The sequence below is a fragment of the Theropithecus gelada genome, chromosome 15 (assembly GCF_003255815.1).
Source record: "Theropithecus gelada isolate Dixy chromosome 15, Tgel_1.0, whole genome shotgun sequence".
In the NCBI taxonomy this organism is placed as follows: Eukaryota; Metazoa; Chordata; class Mammalia; order Primates; family Cercopithecidae; genus Theropithecus; species Theropithecus gelada.
The window spans coordinates 89,444,348-89,458,115 of record NC_037683.1 but is presented as its reverse complement, the minus strand read 5'-3'; the positions used below and the strand labels follow the sequence as shown (position 1 = coordinate 89,458,115).

Sequence of the window (13,768 nt, the reverse complement as noted above, 5' to 3'; positions counted from 1 at the left end):
TCATCAGCTTTTTCCTCTTTTTAATCATGGAAACAATAAGTGGTGGATGCATTTTTGACTGTCCACATCATCTACCATCAAAAAATAACACCTCTGCATTCTGAACCCAATTTCAATTCCAACCTATGCAATTAAGCAATCAAATCCTGTTTCAGTAATTAATAGTTTTCTTCTGCAGGTCTCCCTGTAATTTCACTTCATCTGCTGTGGAGAAGCTCTTTCAGCTTGAATCATCTGCATTTTGGGCTATCCACCACCAGTCTACAATCTCAACCTTAGGCTGAGGCAGCCTACCAAGGATCTCCTTACACTGAAGAAATTGGAAAAATCATATGGATGTGCATGAGAATTCTACTTGAAGATGGTTAATACTTTCTCCCCAGGCGATTTAGGCATTTTTCTTCTTTCCAATTCTTTTCATCACTGGATTGCTAAAAATCATTCCTTTTACTCCATTAATTTCCTAGCCAAGTCCACTGCCAACCAAAATTAAGAAAAAGAAGCATTCCAGATGCCTCTATCTCAGATAATTTTAGAACGTGAATCTCAACACAGGACATCTGAAGGCATAATCACCTTTTAGAAATAGCCAAATTTACTTCTGTGAATTTGTAAATGAAGAAATCTAAATGACCGGCTCTCTCCTCATGTTATATCCACAGACATTTATTGAGCAATTACTAAAACAACCCTAGTTATTGGCAGAGAGATAGGTTACAGTAAGCCAGAAAAATGTGCCTTGATCACTACAACTAATCTCAATACGGAGTGAAAAGTAAATGAGCAATGAGGTACCAGAGTAGCTGTTTGATAAAAGAACTTGAATCAACATGTTCAGGAAGACAACCACAGATTAAGACAGGTCAAGGGTCAATCCTATCTGCTCTCCAAAAGAGAATGAGTTACTAATTAAAGAAAAATCTTAGCTAAAATCTTGATTAAAAAAAAAAAAACCTTTGCTTCTGTTAACAGAACCATCATGGTAGAGAGGGGCCCAGAGGGCAAGACTACTCACGAATTTTTTACTCTTTGAAAGCAAAGCTGAGAAAATAAATTACCAGTAGGAAATAAGTTGTACCTTGTGCAAGGAAATTCTTAAAAGGTTGTAATAATTTGCACTTGCAGAAATAGATGTTATCAAAATGGTTTTTCTAAGTGGACCATTAATTACTGGCGTCTTCTGGAAGCACTTTGAGTAGCTACTTATAGGTTAATTTAACATTCTTTTTTTTCTTGTTGCTGTTTTGTTTTTTGAGATGGAGTCTCGCTCTGTCACCCAGGCTGGAGTGCAATGGTGCTATCTCGGTTCACTGCAAACTCCGCCTCCCGGGTTCACGCCATTCTCCTGCCTCAGCCTCCCGAGTAGCTGGGACTACAGGTGCCCGCCACCATGGCCAGCTAATTTCTTGTATTTTTAGTAGAGACGGGGTTTCGCCATGTTAGCCAGGATGATCTCGATCTCCTGACCTCGTGATCTGCCTGCCTCGGCCTCCCAAAGTGCTGGGATTACAGGTGTGAGCCACCGCGCCCTGCCAATTTAACATTCTTAATATAGCCACTTCCATCACAACCATCATGTGGGACAATGAAATCGCAGTTATCATAATTATCATAACTTAATTAACAAGTACCCAATTATAGTTCTGCCAAGTCCCAGTAGGCCAGCATCAACTGATTAGGCAAAAGGATAAAAATTACTCAAATCCCTACCCATAAAATGCTCCCCTTAAGCTTCATTAAAGGCAACATGGTCATTGCATTTACTATTTTATCCTTGGCATCAGGAATAATATAAGTTCTTGGAAAAAATAAATCTTTGCCAAATATAAATGAATGAATAAATAAATGCATTAATAAAAGTCTTCTTCATAGGAACTTTGATTCAGTTGGGATTCCCTAAGCTGTAGAACAAATACAGACCACACCTGAGATACAAGTTTGCTTTTTCTTGGAATTATTAATTATGAAAATTTTTATTTTGTGTTATTGATTTAATGAATACAAAGTTGGTTGTTGTTTTTTTTTTTTTTTTTTTAAGGAGGTGCTATTATTCCAGCTCAGTCATTCACATGTTTGGCTCCCTAAATAGCCTTGGCCCAGTATTTGGAAGTCTTACAGGTCTAAACTCATCAAGGAAATGAGAGATTTTCAAAATGCCATAGTAGAAATAGATCTTCACAAACTACCACAGAAAATTATGATTACTACCCACAATGAAAGAAATACTGGGTAGGAAACAAATGGTAAAGAAATATTATGAAATATTATTGACTTTTTCTTCCTATTGAAGTCATCATTATTGGGAAGAGAACAAGATCAGAGAGGGGTGTGGGTGTGTGGGTGTGTGTGTGTGTTTGTGTGTGTCTGTGTGTGTATGAATGAATCCTGTTAAAAGTATTGTCAACATTTGCAACTATTAACAGACTGGACCTCCATCTAGCCCACAGACCTAAGTGAAATAAATAGTCCTCCGTGACTAGAAGCCAAGTAGGAAAGTTGTAAATGCACCAGATATGAGGGCCAAATCACAAGAATACCTCAGGAACACAACACTCAATTCAAGACATCAGAAAAAGCACTCCCAGATAAAATCACAAAGACATAACTTCTTCCAAAACATCCCCAAAAAATCATAAAACACCCATTTCTCCTTTTACTGGCAGTTTATTGAAGTTAAAGTAAACTAGAAATATAGTACAGTATAAACATTAGCACAAATAATGTTTTATTTATTCATGCTTTATTAATCCATTCATTCATTCAACACATATTTATAGAGGCCTATTTTATATCAGGAACTATGGGAGTCACTAAGGTTTCCATGATGATTTTTATGGTTTCTTCCTCCATAGAATGTATCTAATGGGAAAGATAGTTATCACACGATCACACACACAGATGGAAAATTATAACTGCATTAAATACACAAAAAGAGGTGTGCATGGTGACATAGTAAATGGAGTGGGTGACCTGGCTACTCAAGATTATGGGAATCTCAAGGGAGCACTGGAATTAACCCAACAGAGGGACACGGGAGAAGCATCCGGGCAGAGACCATGTGTACAGGATCTGTGAAGGGAAGGAATTTGGTATGTTCTATGAAGAAAAATAAGGCCTATGGGCTGAAAGTAGAAAGTACTGCAAGATGTTTGGAGAGGTGAGCAGAGAACAAATCACGTGAGGCCTTAAAGGCAATGGCATGGATTTGGGTTTTTATTCCTAAAACAGTGGGAAGTCTTTTCAGAAGTGTTAAGCAAAGGGAAGTGACTAAATGGGGAGGTGTTTTCTTTGGTTGGTTGGTTTGGGGTTTTAATAATCACTCTGGCTACTGTATGAGGAACAGACCGGAAGAGTTCAGAAGTAGAAACTGGGAGGTGGGGGCGGGCGCGGTGGCTCACATCTGTAATCCCAGCACTTTGGAAGGCTGAGGCGGGTGGATCACAAGGTCAGGAGATGAAGACCATGCTGGTTAACATGGTGAAACCCCATCTCTACTAAAAATATAAAAAATTAGCTGGGCGTGGTGGCACGTGCCTGTAGTCCCTGCTACTTGAGAGGCTGAGGCAGGAGAATTGCATGAACCCGGGAGATGGAGGTTGCAGTGAGCTGAGATTGTGCCACTGCATTCTAGCCTGGGCAACAGAGTAAGACTCCATCTCACAAAAAAAAAAAAAAAAAAAAAAAGAAAGAGAGAGAAAAGAAAAAAAAAAGAAACTGGGAGGTGGATAACTAGCTGTTGCTGTTGTAGTAGTCGAGTTAAGAGGCGATGGCTTAGACTAAAAGGTGGTGATGGGGAAGGGAAGATGGCAACTGACTCAAGAGGTAAAACAGCTTTGACTTGGTGGTAGATTGGTTTTAAGGGTAGAGTGAAGGATGACATCCAGGTTTCTCTCTACTCGCTAAGAGCAAAAACAGTGGAAGCAGGTAAATCTGGGGGGTAAGATCACGAATTTGGTTTGGAAAAGTGCAGAGGAGTTGACATAGCAGACCTGAGACTGGTGGACTTTGAAAGTCCTGTGTGCAAGGTTGGGCTGGTTGGCATCTGGGAACTTGGGTTTCAGGAGGGTTCCTGTCATTCCCCAATTAGAATTGCTCACTGCACTTAAACCGTTTATACAAATGATAGGGTTTATTGTGAACACTTGCTTTCCTTCTGTGAATGTGGAATTTTGGTACATGGTGGGCAAGGGATGCCTATGAGACCATCTCCTAATACTGGGCACTGAGTCTCTAATGAGCTTCCCTGGTAGACAGCATTTCACCTGTGTGGTCACAATTCAGTGCTAGAGGAACTAAGTGCTTTCTGTGTGATCTACTAAAGTAAGTCTCTTGGAAGCTTGATTCTGGTTTCCTCCAGACTTCGCCCCATGTGCTTTTTCTTTCTGCTGATTGTGCTTTGTACCCTTTTTAGGAAATAAATCATAGCCATGAGTATGACTACATGATGAGTCATGTAAGTCTTCCTAGTGATTTACCAAATTTGTAGGTGGTCTTGGGATCTCCGAAACAAGGTACATATTGACTTTGAATTAGTAATGTCATGAAAGCATGGTATACATCTCATGGGGTAGCTCTTGGCTGGAGATCAAGACATGGGCCCATTGATGGTACGTGATCGCTCTAGGCTCAATATGCAGTACAACTAGCCGTGTAGAACTAGATGTTCAAGCAGGAATGATCTTAAGAAAGTATCTAGTCCAGATTCCTCAGTTTTTCAACTGAACTAAGGTTGAGAGAGGTAAATACCTTTCTAGAGGTCACAGAGCTAGGACCAGTACAATAAAACTACATCTCAACTCTTACGAGTTCCTACCAGTTCATTATTTACTGCCTAGCTGGCATCTGTCCTTTCTCAGGAGGTCTCCTGCTTGCATTAGAATGTGCCACATGGTTGCAGATGTCTACCATGTTGCATTTGCAATTAAAACAGCTAAATAGGGTGTCTTAAAAGGACGATTTCCAAGCTGCCAGGACAATAATGCCACAAACTCCACCAGATTTTATGAGTCAAATGACAGTATAAATCATTAGAAAAATGTGTGCCAACCGCAGAGACAGTGATGTCTCAAACTCATGGAGTACTGAACACCATCCAGTTGGCTGAGAAAAAGCCATGGGGCTTAAAATCATTTTTCACAATTACTCTCCTAGCTAGTTCATAGCTTTTGGCAGATATGCCCCACACACATAACCAAACTCAGCTAATTTTCACTCTGCTGATCGACAAATATGAATTTTTTTCCCCCTCAGAAAAACCACCCAGAGAGCATTCATGAAATCTGAGGTAGTGCATCAAAAATGAATCCATTTATTACAGTCTGCCTTTAAATAATGCATATTAAATAGGCCACCCAATATTCATCACAAAAAGTTCTACTGTGCTAACTAGGATGATGAGTCAGGAGTACCAGACATGAATTACTAGAGGCTGAGAGTCAAATAGAAACACTTTTGAGTCCTTCTGTGAGGCAGAAAAAAAATTGTGTGTGTGTGTGTATTTACAGTTATTTACTACGGGCTTCTCCAAAATCATTATTGGCTAACAGTTAAACTTGAAATACCATAAATGCGACATCAATTTCCTTAAGTAATGAAATATTTACATAACTAAAGGAATAAAAGATCTTTTCTATTAAACTCACATTTTCAGCCAAGTGTCATTTCTAAGTTGTCATCTTGGGACTATGCAATAGCCCAGCTGTTGAATTCCATGTACGAATGTGTATTTTACGTTGATTTCAGAAACACACATCTATTGTAAATTGAATAAGCCCTCCTACAAAGAGAAGCCTCCCACCAACAAGGGGGAACCCTCACAATGTATTTCGAATTCAGTGCAAGTAGACTGCAGACGATGAAGAGATGCTACTAAAATAGAGATCACAAAGGACTTCAATTATACAGATGACACTCCATTCCTTAGTTTGGGGGTGGGTGGACAGCCATTTCAATATTTATTTATTTGTGATTTTTAGAGATGGGGTCTTGCTCTGTCTCCCAGGTCAGAGCATAATGGTGCAATCATAGCTCACTGGAGCCTCGACCTCCTAGACTCAAGTGATCTTTCTGCCTCAGCCTCCCAAGTAGCAGGAAGTACTGGTACATGCCACCACGCTTAGCTTATTTTTTAATTATTATTTTACTTTTTTTTTTAGAGAGGGGATCTCACTCTGTTGCCTAGGCTGTCTTGAACATCCTAAATATTTTATAATTTTAAAAATATTTAACTCCTTGAACTTTCTCAATTGATAGTCCCAGATTCTTGGGGAAGAGTCTTACTTCACCTTGCTCTCTCTAGAGTCAAACTGAGTTTTCTTTAGTCATGAAAATATGGCTCATTATATCAGCTAGGTACCTTAAAACCAATTCTATTACACTGAGTTCCCAAAGATGTGGCCAAATCCTCATGACCTTTCCTATCAGATATCCTTTGTCTCTGGAGAAGCTTGAAAGAATATATAAGCCAAGGGTATTTTCAATCAGTGAAGGTAAAGTGAAAACATCTTCTCATATTAGAGCTGCCAGCTTTCTCAATAGAAAATTGTGTCAGTAAGAGGAAGGTATAAGATCAAGAAAAAGTTAAATTGACCAAGTGTGCTTTAAAATGCCCCATAATTTTAAAAGCCTTTCTTTCCCCATCTGATAACTGGGAGGCTGTGCTCACACAAACTTGGGTTTAAATACGGTAGGAAAGTGGTGTCTCAAAGGGGTTTTGAGACCCCAGCATCAGTATCAATTGGAAACTTGCTAGAAATACAAATTCCCAGATTCTGTGCTGGGGGTTGGAGGGTAGGCAAGTTTTAAGAAGACCTCCAGGTGATTCTAATGCCGGTCCTTTATCGAGCATGATGTAGAATTATGTTACAAGTAAATGACTGAGTTTGAACACCAGGGTCAGTCCCTGGTAAATGGTGTGACTTTGGGCAGGTGACTTAACTTTGCTTTCATTTCCTCATCTATAACATGAAGATAATAACTGTAGTTATTAACTCACTGGAACACTGGCGATAAGATAATACACGTGAAAGTGTGGCAAAATGCTTGGCACACACTAAGCGTTCTGTACCATGGAAATGACACAGGTTTGCTTTTATTACAGAGTTTGCTCATCTATTTATTCAATCAGAATTTATTGAGCATTTACCACATACTACACGTTAGAATCACCTGGGGAATTCTGATGACATCCCACTGCCTTAGCCCCATTCCACACCAAAACCTAAAGGAAGGCCCAAGCTTGGATTTGTTAACAGTTCTGCAGGAGCTTCTAATGGAAGAAACAAATCTGCAAGCAAAAATTACGGGCCAATGTCCAGGCAGCAGAGGCTAAATGTATGCACATGATCCCAGAGAAACTTTTAGCAGGGAGATGCCTGCCCAGTCAAGTTTTCTTTGATGCTTATATATTCCTCACCTGCTTTATTAATCTTAGGAGGCACAAACCATGTTTTTCTAAACTCTCAGCACTTAGCACCATGTCTAACAAATAATAGATGCAGGAGAAGTTTGTCAATGCAACCAGAAGTGAGTTGAATTTCTAAGATTAACCCTCCAACTCCTAGAAATCTCAACACAGTATGTCAGGATAGAGCAGTAATTACACAGCTATCATATCCATAACAAACTCATAAAAGCACTTTTCCCTGAATATGTTGCCCAAGCCTCAAGGCTAGACATAATGATTTTGCACACCAGTTTCCAAGGGGAGGAGCGACATGGGAAAAACTTTTAAGTTAATTAAAAGAGACACTCAGGCACACTTCATGCCATTCTTTAATCTCCATTCTCCTGTGATAAATATTGAATGACAGAAACGGGCCCAGGCTAACGAGCTGGAGGCAGGACCCTACGGAGGTCAGATACACTGCAGCAGCTCCAGGGCTCAGGAAAAGGAAGAAGGATATCGGCACCCTGCCTGGGTTGTGTCAGTGATGTGCTGCCAAACAGTACTCCAAAGGATGCCCACTGGACACGGGCTCTCACCCTTCTTTGACTAATTTAAATAAAAGGTAAAAAGGAACTACCATGTATTGCAATTAAGAAGTCAGAGAATAATAAGAATTATGATTGACTGAGGGTTTTCTGGTGTCAGGTACTGTGTTAAAGCCTTATCATTAAAAATTTCATTTAATTGTGGTAGCCGGCCTCCAAGAGGGCTCCCAACACTCCTTACCTCCTAGTACATCACCCATACATGTTCCCTGTTACACTGAATCAGCGTTGACTCCTGTGACCAATAGAGAACTACAGAAATAAGGGTCTGTGACTTCTGAGGTTAGATGTCATAAAAGACATCACCACTTCCAACATGACCTCTTGGATCACCTGCCTGGGAAGCCAGTACCATGTCAAGTGGACACTCACATAGCCCTGTGGTGAGGCCCACATAGAGAGGAACCCATGTGCCAGCCTTGTGACTGGGCCACCTTGAAGTCTATCCTCCCACTCTCACCAAGACTTTGCGTCTTCCAGCTGAAGCCCCAGACATCCCAGAACAGAGGAAAGTCATTGTCCCTGGGCTCTATCTGAATTCCTGACCCTCAGAATCTATGAGATAATTGCTTTGTTCTTTTTTAATTTGAGAGGGGGTCTCATTCTGTCACCCAGGCTGGAGTGCAGTGGCACAATCATGGCTCACTGCAACCTCTGCCTCCCAGGTTTCAAGGCATCTTCCCATCTCAGCCTCCCAGGTAGCTGGGACCACAGGAGCACGCCACTTCACCCAGCTAAATTTTGTATTTCTGGTACAGATGGGGCTTCATCGTGTTGCCCAGGCTGGGAGATAATTGTTTTCAAAACTAAGTTCTAACAAAACTAAGTTTTGTTATGCAGCAAAACACCACTCATACATAAGAGCTAGACACTTTTATGTTACAGTTGAGGAGAGTTGGACCAATTCAATCATGGAGATTCTAAGTGAAGCAATGGGGATGGGCATCTAGCTTTGCAGATCTGAGAGTCTTGCCTCTCGTTCTGTCCTAACAGAGAAGCATAAGGTATGGAACCTGCTTCCCATCCCTTTTATTAAGGGAAAGTAGTCATTTAACAGGAATCTGTAAAGCACTTTGGTTGTCCTCAAGATACTTTGTTCATCCTACAGGGGACCCACCATTCTGTCATGTGTGTTTCAGTCATTTCTCTCTGGATAGATCAGAGGCTTCCTCACAGCACCCGTAAATAGCAGAAGGGTGGAGACAGGATGCTGTGCTAATCCCGTGGACTCTGCATCAACCTGCCTGCCTTGGCATCTCCACCACGTTCAGGCTTGGTGATCTTAGGTAAGTTAACTAAATTTCATAAGCCTCACAGATTTCTCATTTTTAAATTAGGGCCAATTTTAACACATGCATTTGTTCCAGCTGCATTAGAAAAATATTCATGGCCAGGCACAGTGGCTCACACATGTAATCCCAATACTTTGGAGGCTAAGTGGGAGGATCATTTGAACCCAGGAGTTCAAGACCAGTCTGAGCAATACAGTGAGACTGTGTCTCTACAAAAAGTTTAAAAATTAACCAAGCAGGGTGGTATGCACCTGTGGTCCCAGCTATTTAGGAGGCTAAGGTGGGAGGATCACTTGAGTCTAGGAGGTCAAGATCAGCCTGGGCAACACGGTGAAACCCCTCTTCTACAAAAACTACAGAAATTAACCTAGCATGGTAGTGCGCACTTGTTGTCCCAGTTATTTGGGAGGCAGAGATGCGAGGATTGCTTGAGCCCAGGAGGTCAAGGCTGCAGTGAGCCAAGACCACATCACTGTACTGCAGCCTGACACAGCGAGACTCTCTCCAAAAAGAAAAACAAAACAAAACAAAACAAAAAAACCTCATAAAGACTTAGCACATTGCCTGGCGCACAGTAAGTGCTCAATAAATGTTACCTATTTGTAATATTATCATCAAATATGTGTTGTAAAACACCCAACATGTTAAATGGCCAATCAAAAGCTCTTCTCTCAGTCTTTCCTCATGTCAGAAAGACATGAAATAATAGTGGTTCTTCAGAGTGACAAGATCTCACTATGCAGGCACTGAAACCTTCAGCCACCAGGCTAGCCAAAGGGCTAAAGCCTTGGTCATGGCTCCTGCTAGAGTTCAGTGTGCCCTGCTGGGGTGAAGAGAGGATCAGGGAAAGCTGCCAGATAGTTCTACTGTCCAGTGGATCATGCACAGACAGCAATTTGGCTCTTTCCTATGAGAACAAGCAAAGAGGGTCTCTCTCAACCTGGTCTTATAAACAGGGGTGTAGAGGCAGCTTTGTTTCCTCCTATATCTCAATCCCATTACATTCTTATCATTTTGTCAGTGCAGACAAAGCTCCTTAGCTCCTGCCAGTGCTCCCTCCAATGCCTTCCCTTCGGGTTCACTCTCTGCGGGTGCTGGGGCTAATAACCTGCCACCTATCTTCCTGTCCCTCAGGGGATTCCCACCGAAATGATGCTTAGATTCCCACCTTCCCTTGAACTTAGCTTTAAGGTTCCTCCCTTTTTTCCCCTTAAACATGAGAAAGATTTCTCTGTAAAATTCTGTTTGGAGTCCAAAATATTTCCATAACCTTTCATTTCTGGGTAAGACCAAGAAAAGGGAAATTAAGAGAAATATTAGCCACATTCACCCATCTCAAAATAAGCACAAAATCCCAGCCTTACAAAGTGCTGGGTTAGGTTTCTGGGGAGATATAAAAAGGGATCAAGATGCAGAGCTTGCCGTCAAGTGACCCCCAAGTCCAACGGGGAAGGTTAAAAAACAATATGAATAACTACAGTGTAAAGTGCCATGATGGATGCCATGAGCAGCAGGGAGAGGGTCCAAGAGATGAGAGGAGGGAAAATGATAAAAGACAGGAACATAGGGAAGGTCTTCCAGAGCAGTCAGCCTCAGGTGTGGACTCTGAGGACAGGGGATCCTGCCCCAAGGAGGTGGGGAAGGGCAGTGAACGTATTCCAGGCAGAAGGAATGGGAGGCAGGGAGCCAGGAAAGCATGAGGCAGCTATGGGAATGCCATGGATTCATGTCCTTCTTTCAGTTTGGAGACATTTTGTAAAAAAGCAAGAACAGGAATACAAAAACTAAAACAGGAATACAACAGCTAAAGTAGTATAGTGAATAATATGCCGGCAAAGTTTAGCAATAAAAACTTTCAAGACAGAAAAAAGTAAAGGGTGATTTACACATTACAGAGTAAATTGGTGACATGTGGATTTCACGAGTAAGAGTACATAACATATTCAAATTCATTTCTCAGTGATCACGACCTCAAATCCCTAAGAGATTAGAGATGTATGTTTTCAAAGGAGGCCATGCCAAGTGAACTGGTGGATTACTCTTCCCAACATGTTAAGTAAGTTTCCTTCACTGAAAAATCTTTTGCTTGAACCATGAACTACCAAACCGAACACTTTCCAACGATTTCTTTTCCTGGTCTACTTTTACAAAGTTATTACCTAAAGTGAGAGGATACATATTAGATGACATAAGTTTGGGGTCTGTTACTTACCAGCAGAGTCATTTCAATGATGTTCAAGAATCAGTATGCATTAGCCAGACTAGTTTCAAGGTGGAGTAAATGTGTATCAGAGGTGACCATGATTATTGATAGGTCTAAGGATGTGTGCACCTTTGCATATTTTTCTATCCTCTGGCCCAAACTTAGAAAGCTACTGCATAAAGTAAGCTCTCAAACAGAATTTCTGTGAATCGGAGCTCCCTTCTTTTTCTCTTTATTATAATCAACAAGCTAAGTTAGAAAGAAAATCCAGACAGCATCATAGGCCATTAACCAATCTCAAATGGTGGGTATTAACATAGGAAATAATCCCCGGTCAGTATTTCTGTGTCCTCCCAAGTCCGGTAGATTCTCTGCATATAATACAAAACTGGATGACATGGCCCTAGGCCAGGCTTCCTTAGCAAGCTTACCATATACCACATGCTGGGCCACTTGGGATCATTGAAATAGGTAGACTGGGCACGACTGAAGTCATAATCCCTCTTTGTCCGCTTTTTTACCACTTGCTGTTGGATCCATTCCACCTGCCAAGAAGGACATTGGGTGAGTATTCATGTTCCATCAGGGTTAGCACAACATAAATGACAGTCTGAGGCATTTCCCATCTTAAGTCAATGCTATTTAAGTCACAGGTTTCATTGTGGCAACTAAAATCTCTGAGTCTAAGTGCTCAGGGATTCCTTAGAAACCCAGGGTTTTTTGTGTTTGTTTGTTTAATGAAAGTAGGGATTTTAGTTTTTTTATGTATAGATTATTTATATCTCTCAACAACAAGCTAATCTTTTTGCTTTCTCAGAAATCCTATTGACTTCCAATTTTCTAAAAATTGGTAATGTTAACTTTTAAGGTAATTTTTCATCCTTACTTTATGCTAAGGGCTAGTCAACTCTTTCTATAAAGGTTCAAAAAATAAATATCTTAGGCTTTGCAGGTCACATGGTCTCTGATGCAATCACTCATTTTGCCATTGCAGCACCGTAGATGATATATAAATGAATGGATGCGAATGTGTTCCAATAAAACTTTATATACAAAACCAGGCTGGATTTTGTTCCACATGCCACAGTTTATAATTCCTGACTTCAAGTATGCATCCATTTTTTAAAACTTTCTGGGAGCAAAATGCTCCAGGATCACAATTTTTTAAAAATGGCTTTCTACAACACCGTGCGGTGGAAAAGCACTATTTGGAGAATTAGAAAAACCAAATCAAATCCCTAGTCCTATCTCTGGCACAAAATTGGAGAAGCCACTCAATTTCCTGAGCCACAGGCTCCCTGCCAGCTCTCAAATTCAAACACGCCCTATTTGAGAAAAGTCTCAATATTTAGTTATAAACTTGTTTAAACAAAGTAACCAGAACCCTTGAGTCTAATGCAGAATTTATAACCTAGTGGTAGGGGTATGTATGCGAACACTTTCTTTAAAACAGATTATCCTTATGGCAACGCAAAAATAAGCATGTTGCAGTTTTAGTAGGATGTCTCCAATGGAGAATCAGCCCTGGTGGCGTTCTTCAATTTGTGCCCAAATGCTCCTTTGTTTGATTTCTTCTGGTGATAGCTCATTTAGTCACAATGCTCTGGAATGTTTTGTTCCACCATTTATCCCTCCTCTCTACAACGGAATTAAAAAATGAGGCCGGGCGCGGTGGCTCAAGCCTGTAATCCCAGCACTTTGGGAGGCCGAGACGGGCGGATCACGAGGTCAGGAGATCGAGACCATCCTGGCTAACACGGTGAAACCCCGTCTCTACTAAAAAATACAAAAAACTAGCCGGGCGCGGTGGCGGGTGCCTGTAGTCCCAGCTACTCGGGATGCTGAGGCCGGAGAATGGTGTAAACCCAGGAGGCGGAGCTTGCAGTGAGCTGAGATCCGGCCACTGCACTCCAGCCTGGGCGGCAGAGCGAGACTCCGTCTCAAAAAAAAAAAAAAAAAGAGTGGGGAGGAAGCGGGCTTTGTGGTCCACTGCTGTAATTCCATATCCAGCCATTCAGTGAACATTTTAAAACCTCTCTCATCTACTCAATTAAAAGATTACCGGAGGAGAAGGGATCCTAAGGCATCCTTCTCAATCAAAGTAGAGCAGCAACGATGGGTGTGTATGTACATTTTCTATTTCCAGGAAACATGTTAACCTCTTCATTTCAAAAAATCTAAGGAATGCAGTTCATTCACTCATTCATTCGTTCAACAAACAAGTGCTAGGTACTGTGTTAGAAATACGAAGATGAGCAAGAATTGCTTTTAACTTTGAAGG

At 41.1% G+C, this 13,768-nt stretch overlaps 1 protein-coding gene across 2 annotated transcripts in view; it reads right to left on the bottom strand.

Moving 5' to 3' along the window:
* PCSK5 (proprotein convertase subtilisin/kexin type 5) overlaps positions 1-13,768 on the bottom strand; it is a 466,873-nt gene that overhangs the window by 358,353 nt on the left and 94,752 nt on the right. For both annotated transcript variants that reach the window (XM_025360325.1, XM_025360326.1), the window contains exon 3: positions 11,919-12,032. In XM_025360325.1, coding sequence (XP_025216110.1) covers positions 11,919-12,032 — 114 coding nt within the window. The remainder of the gene's footprint in view (positions 1-11,918; positions 12,033-13,768) is intronic.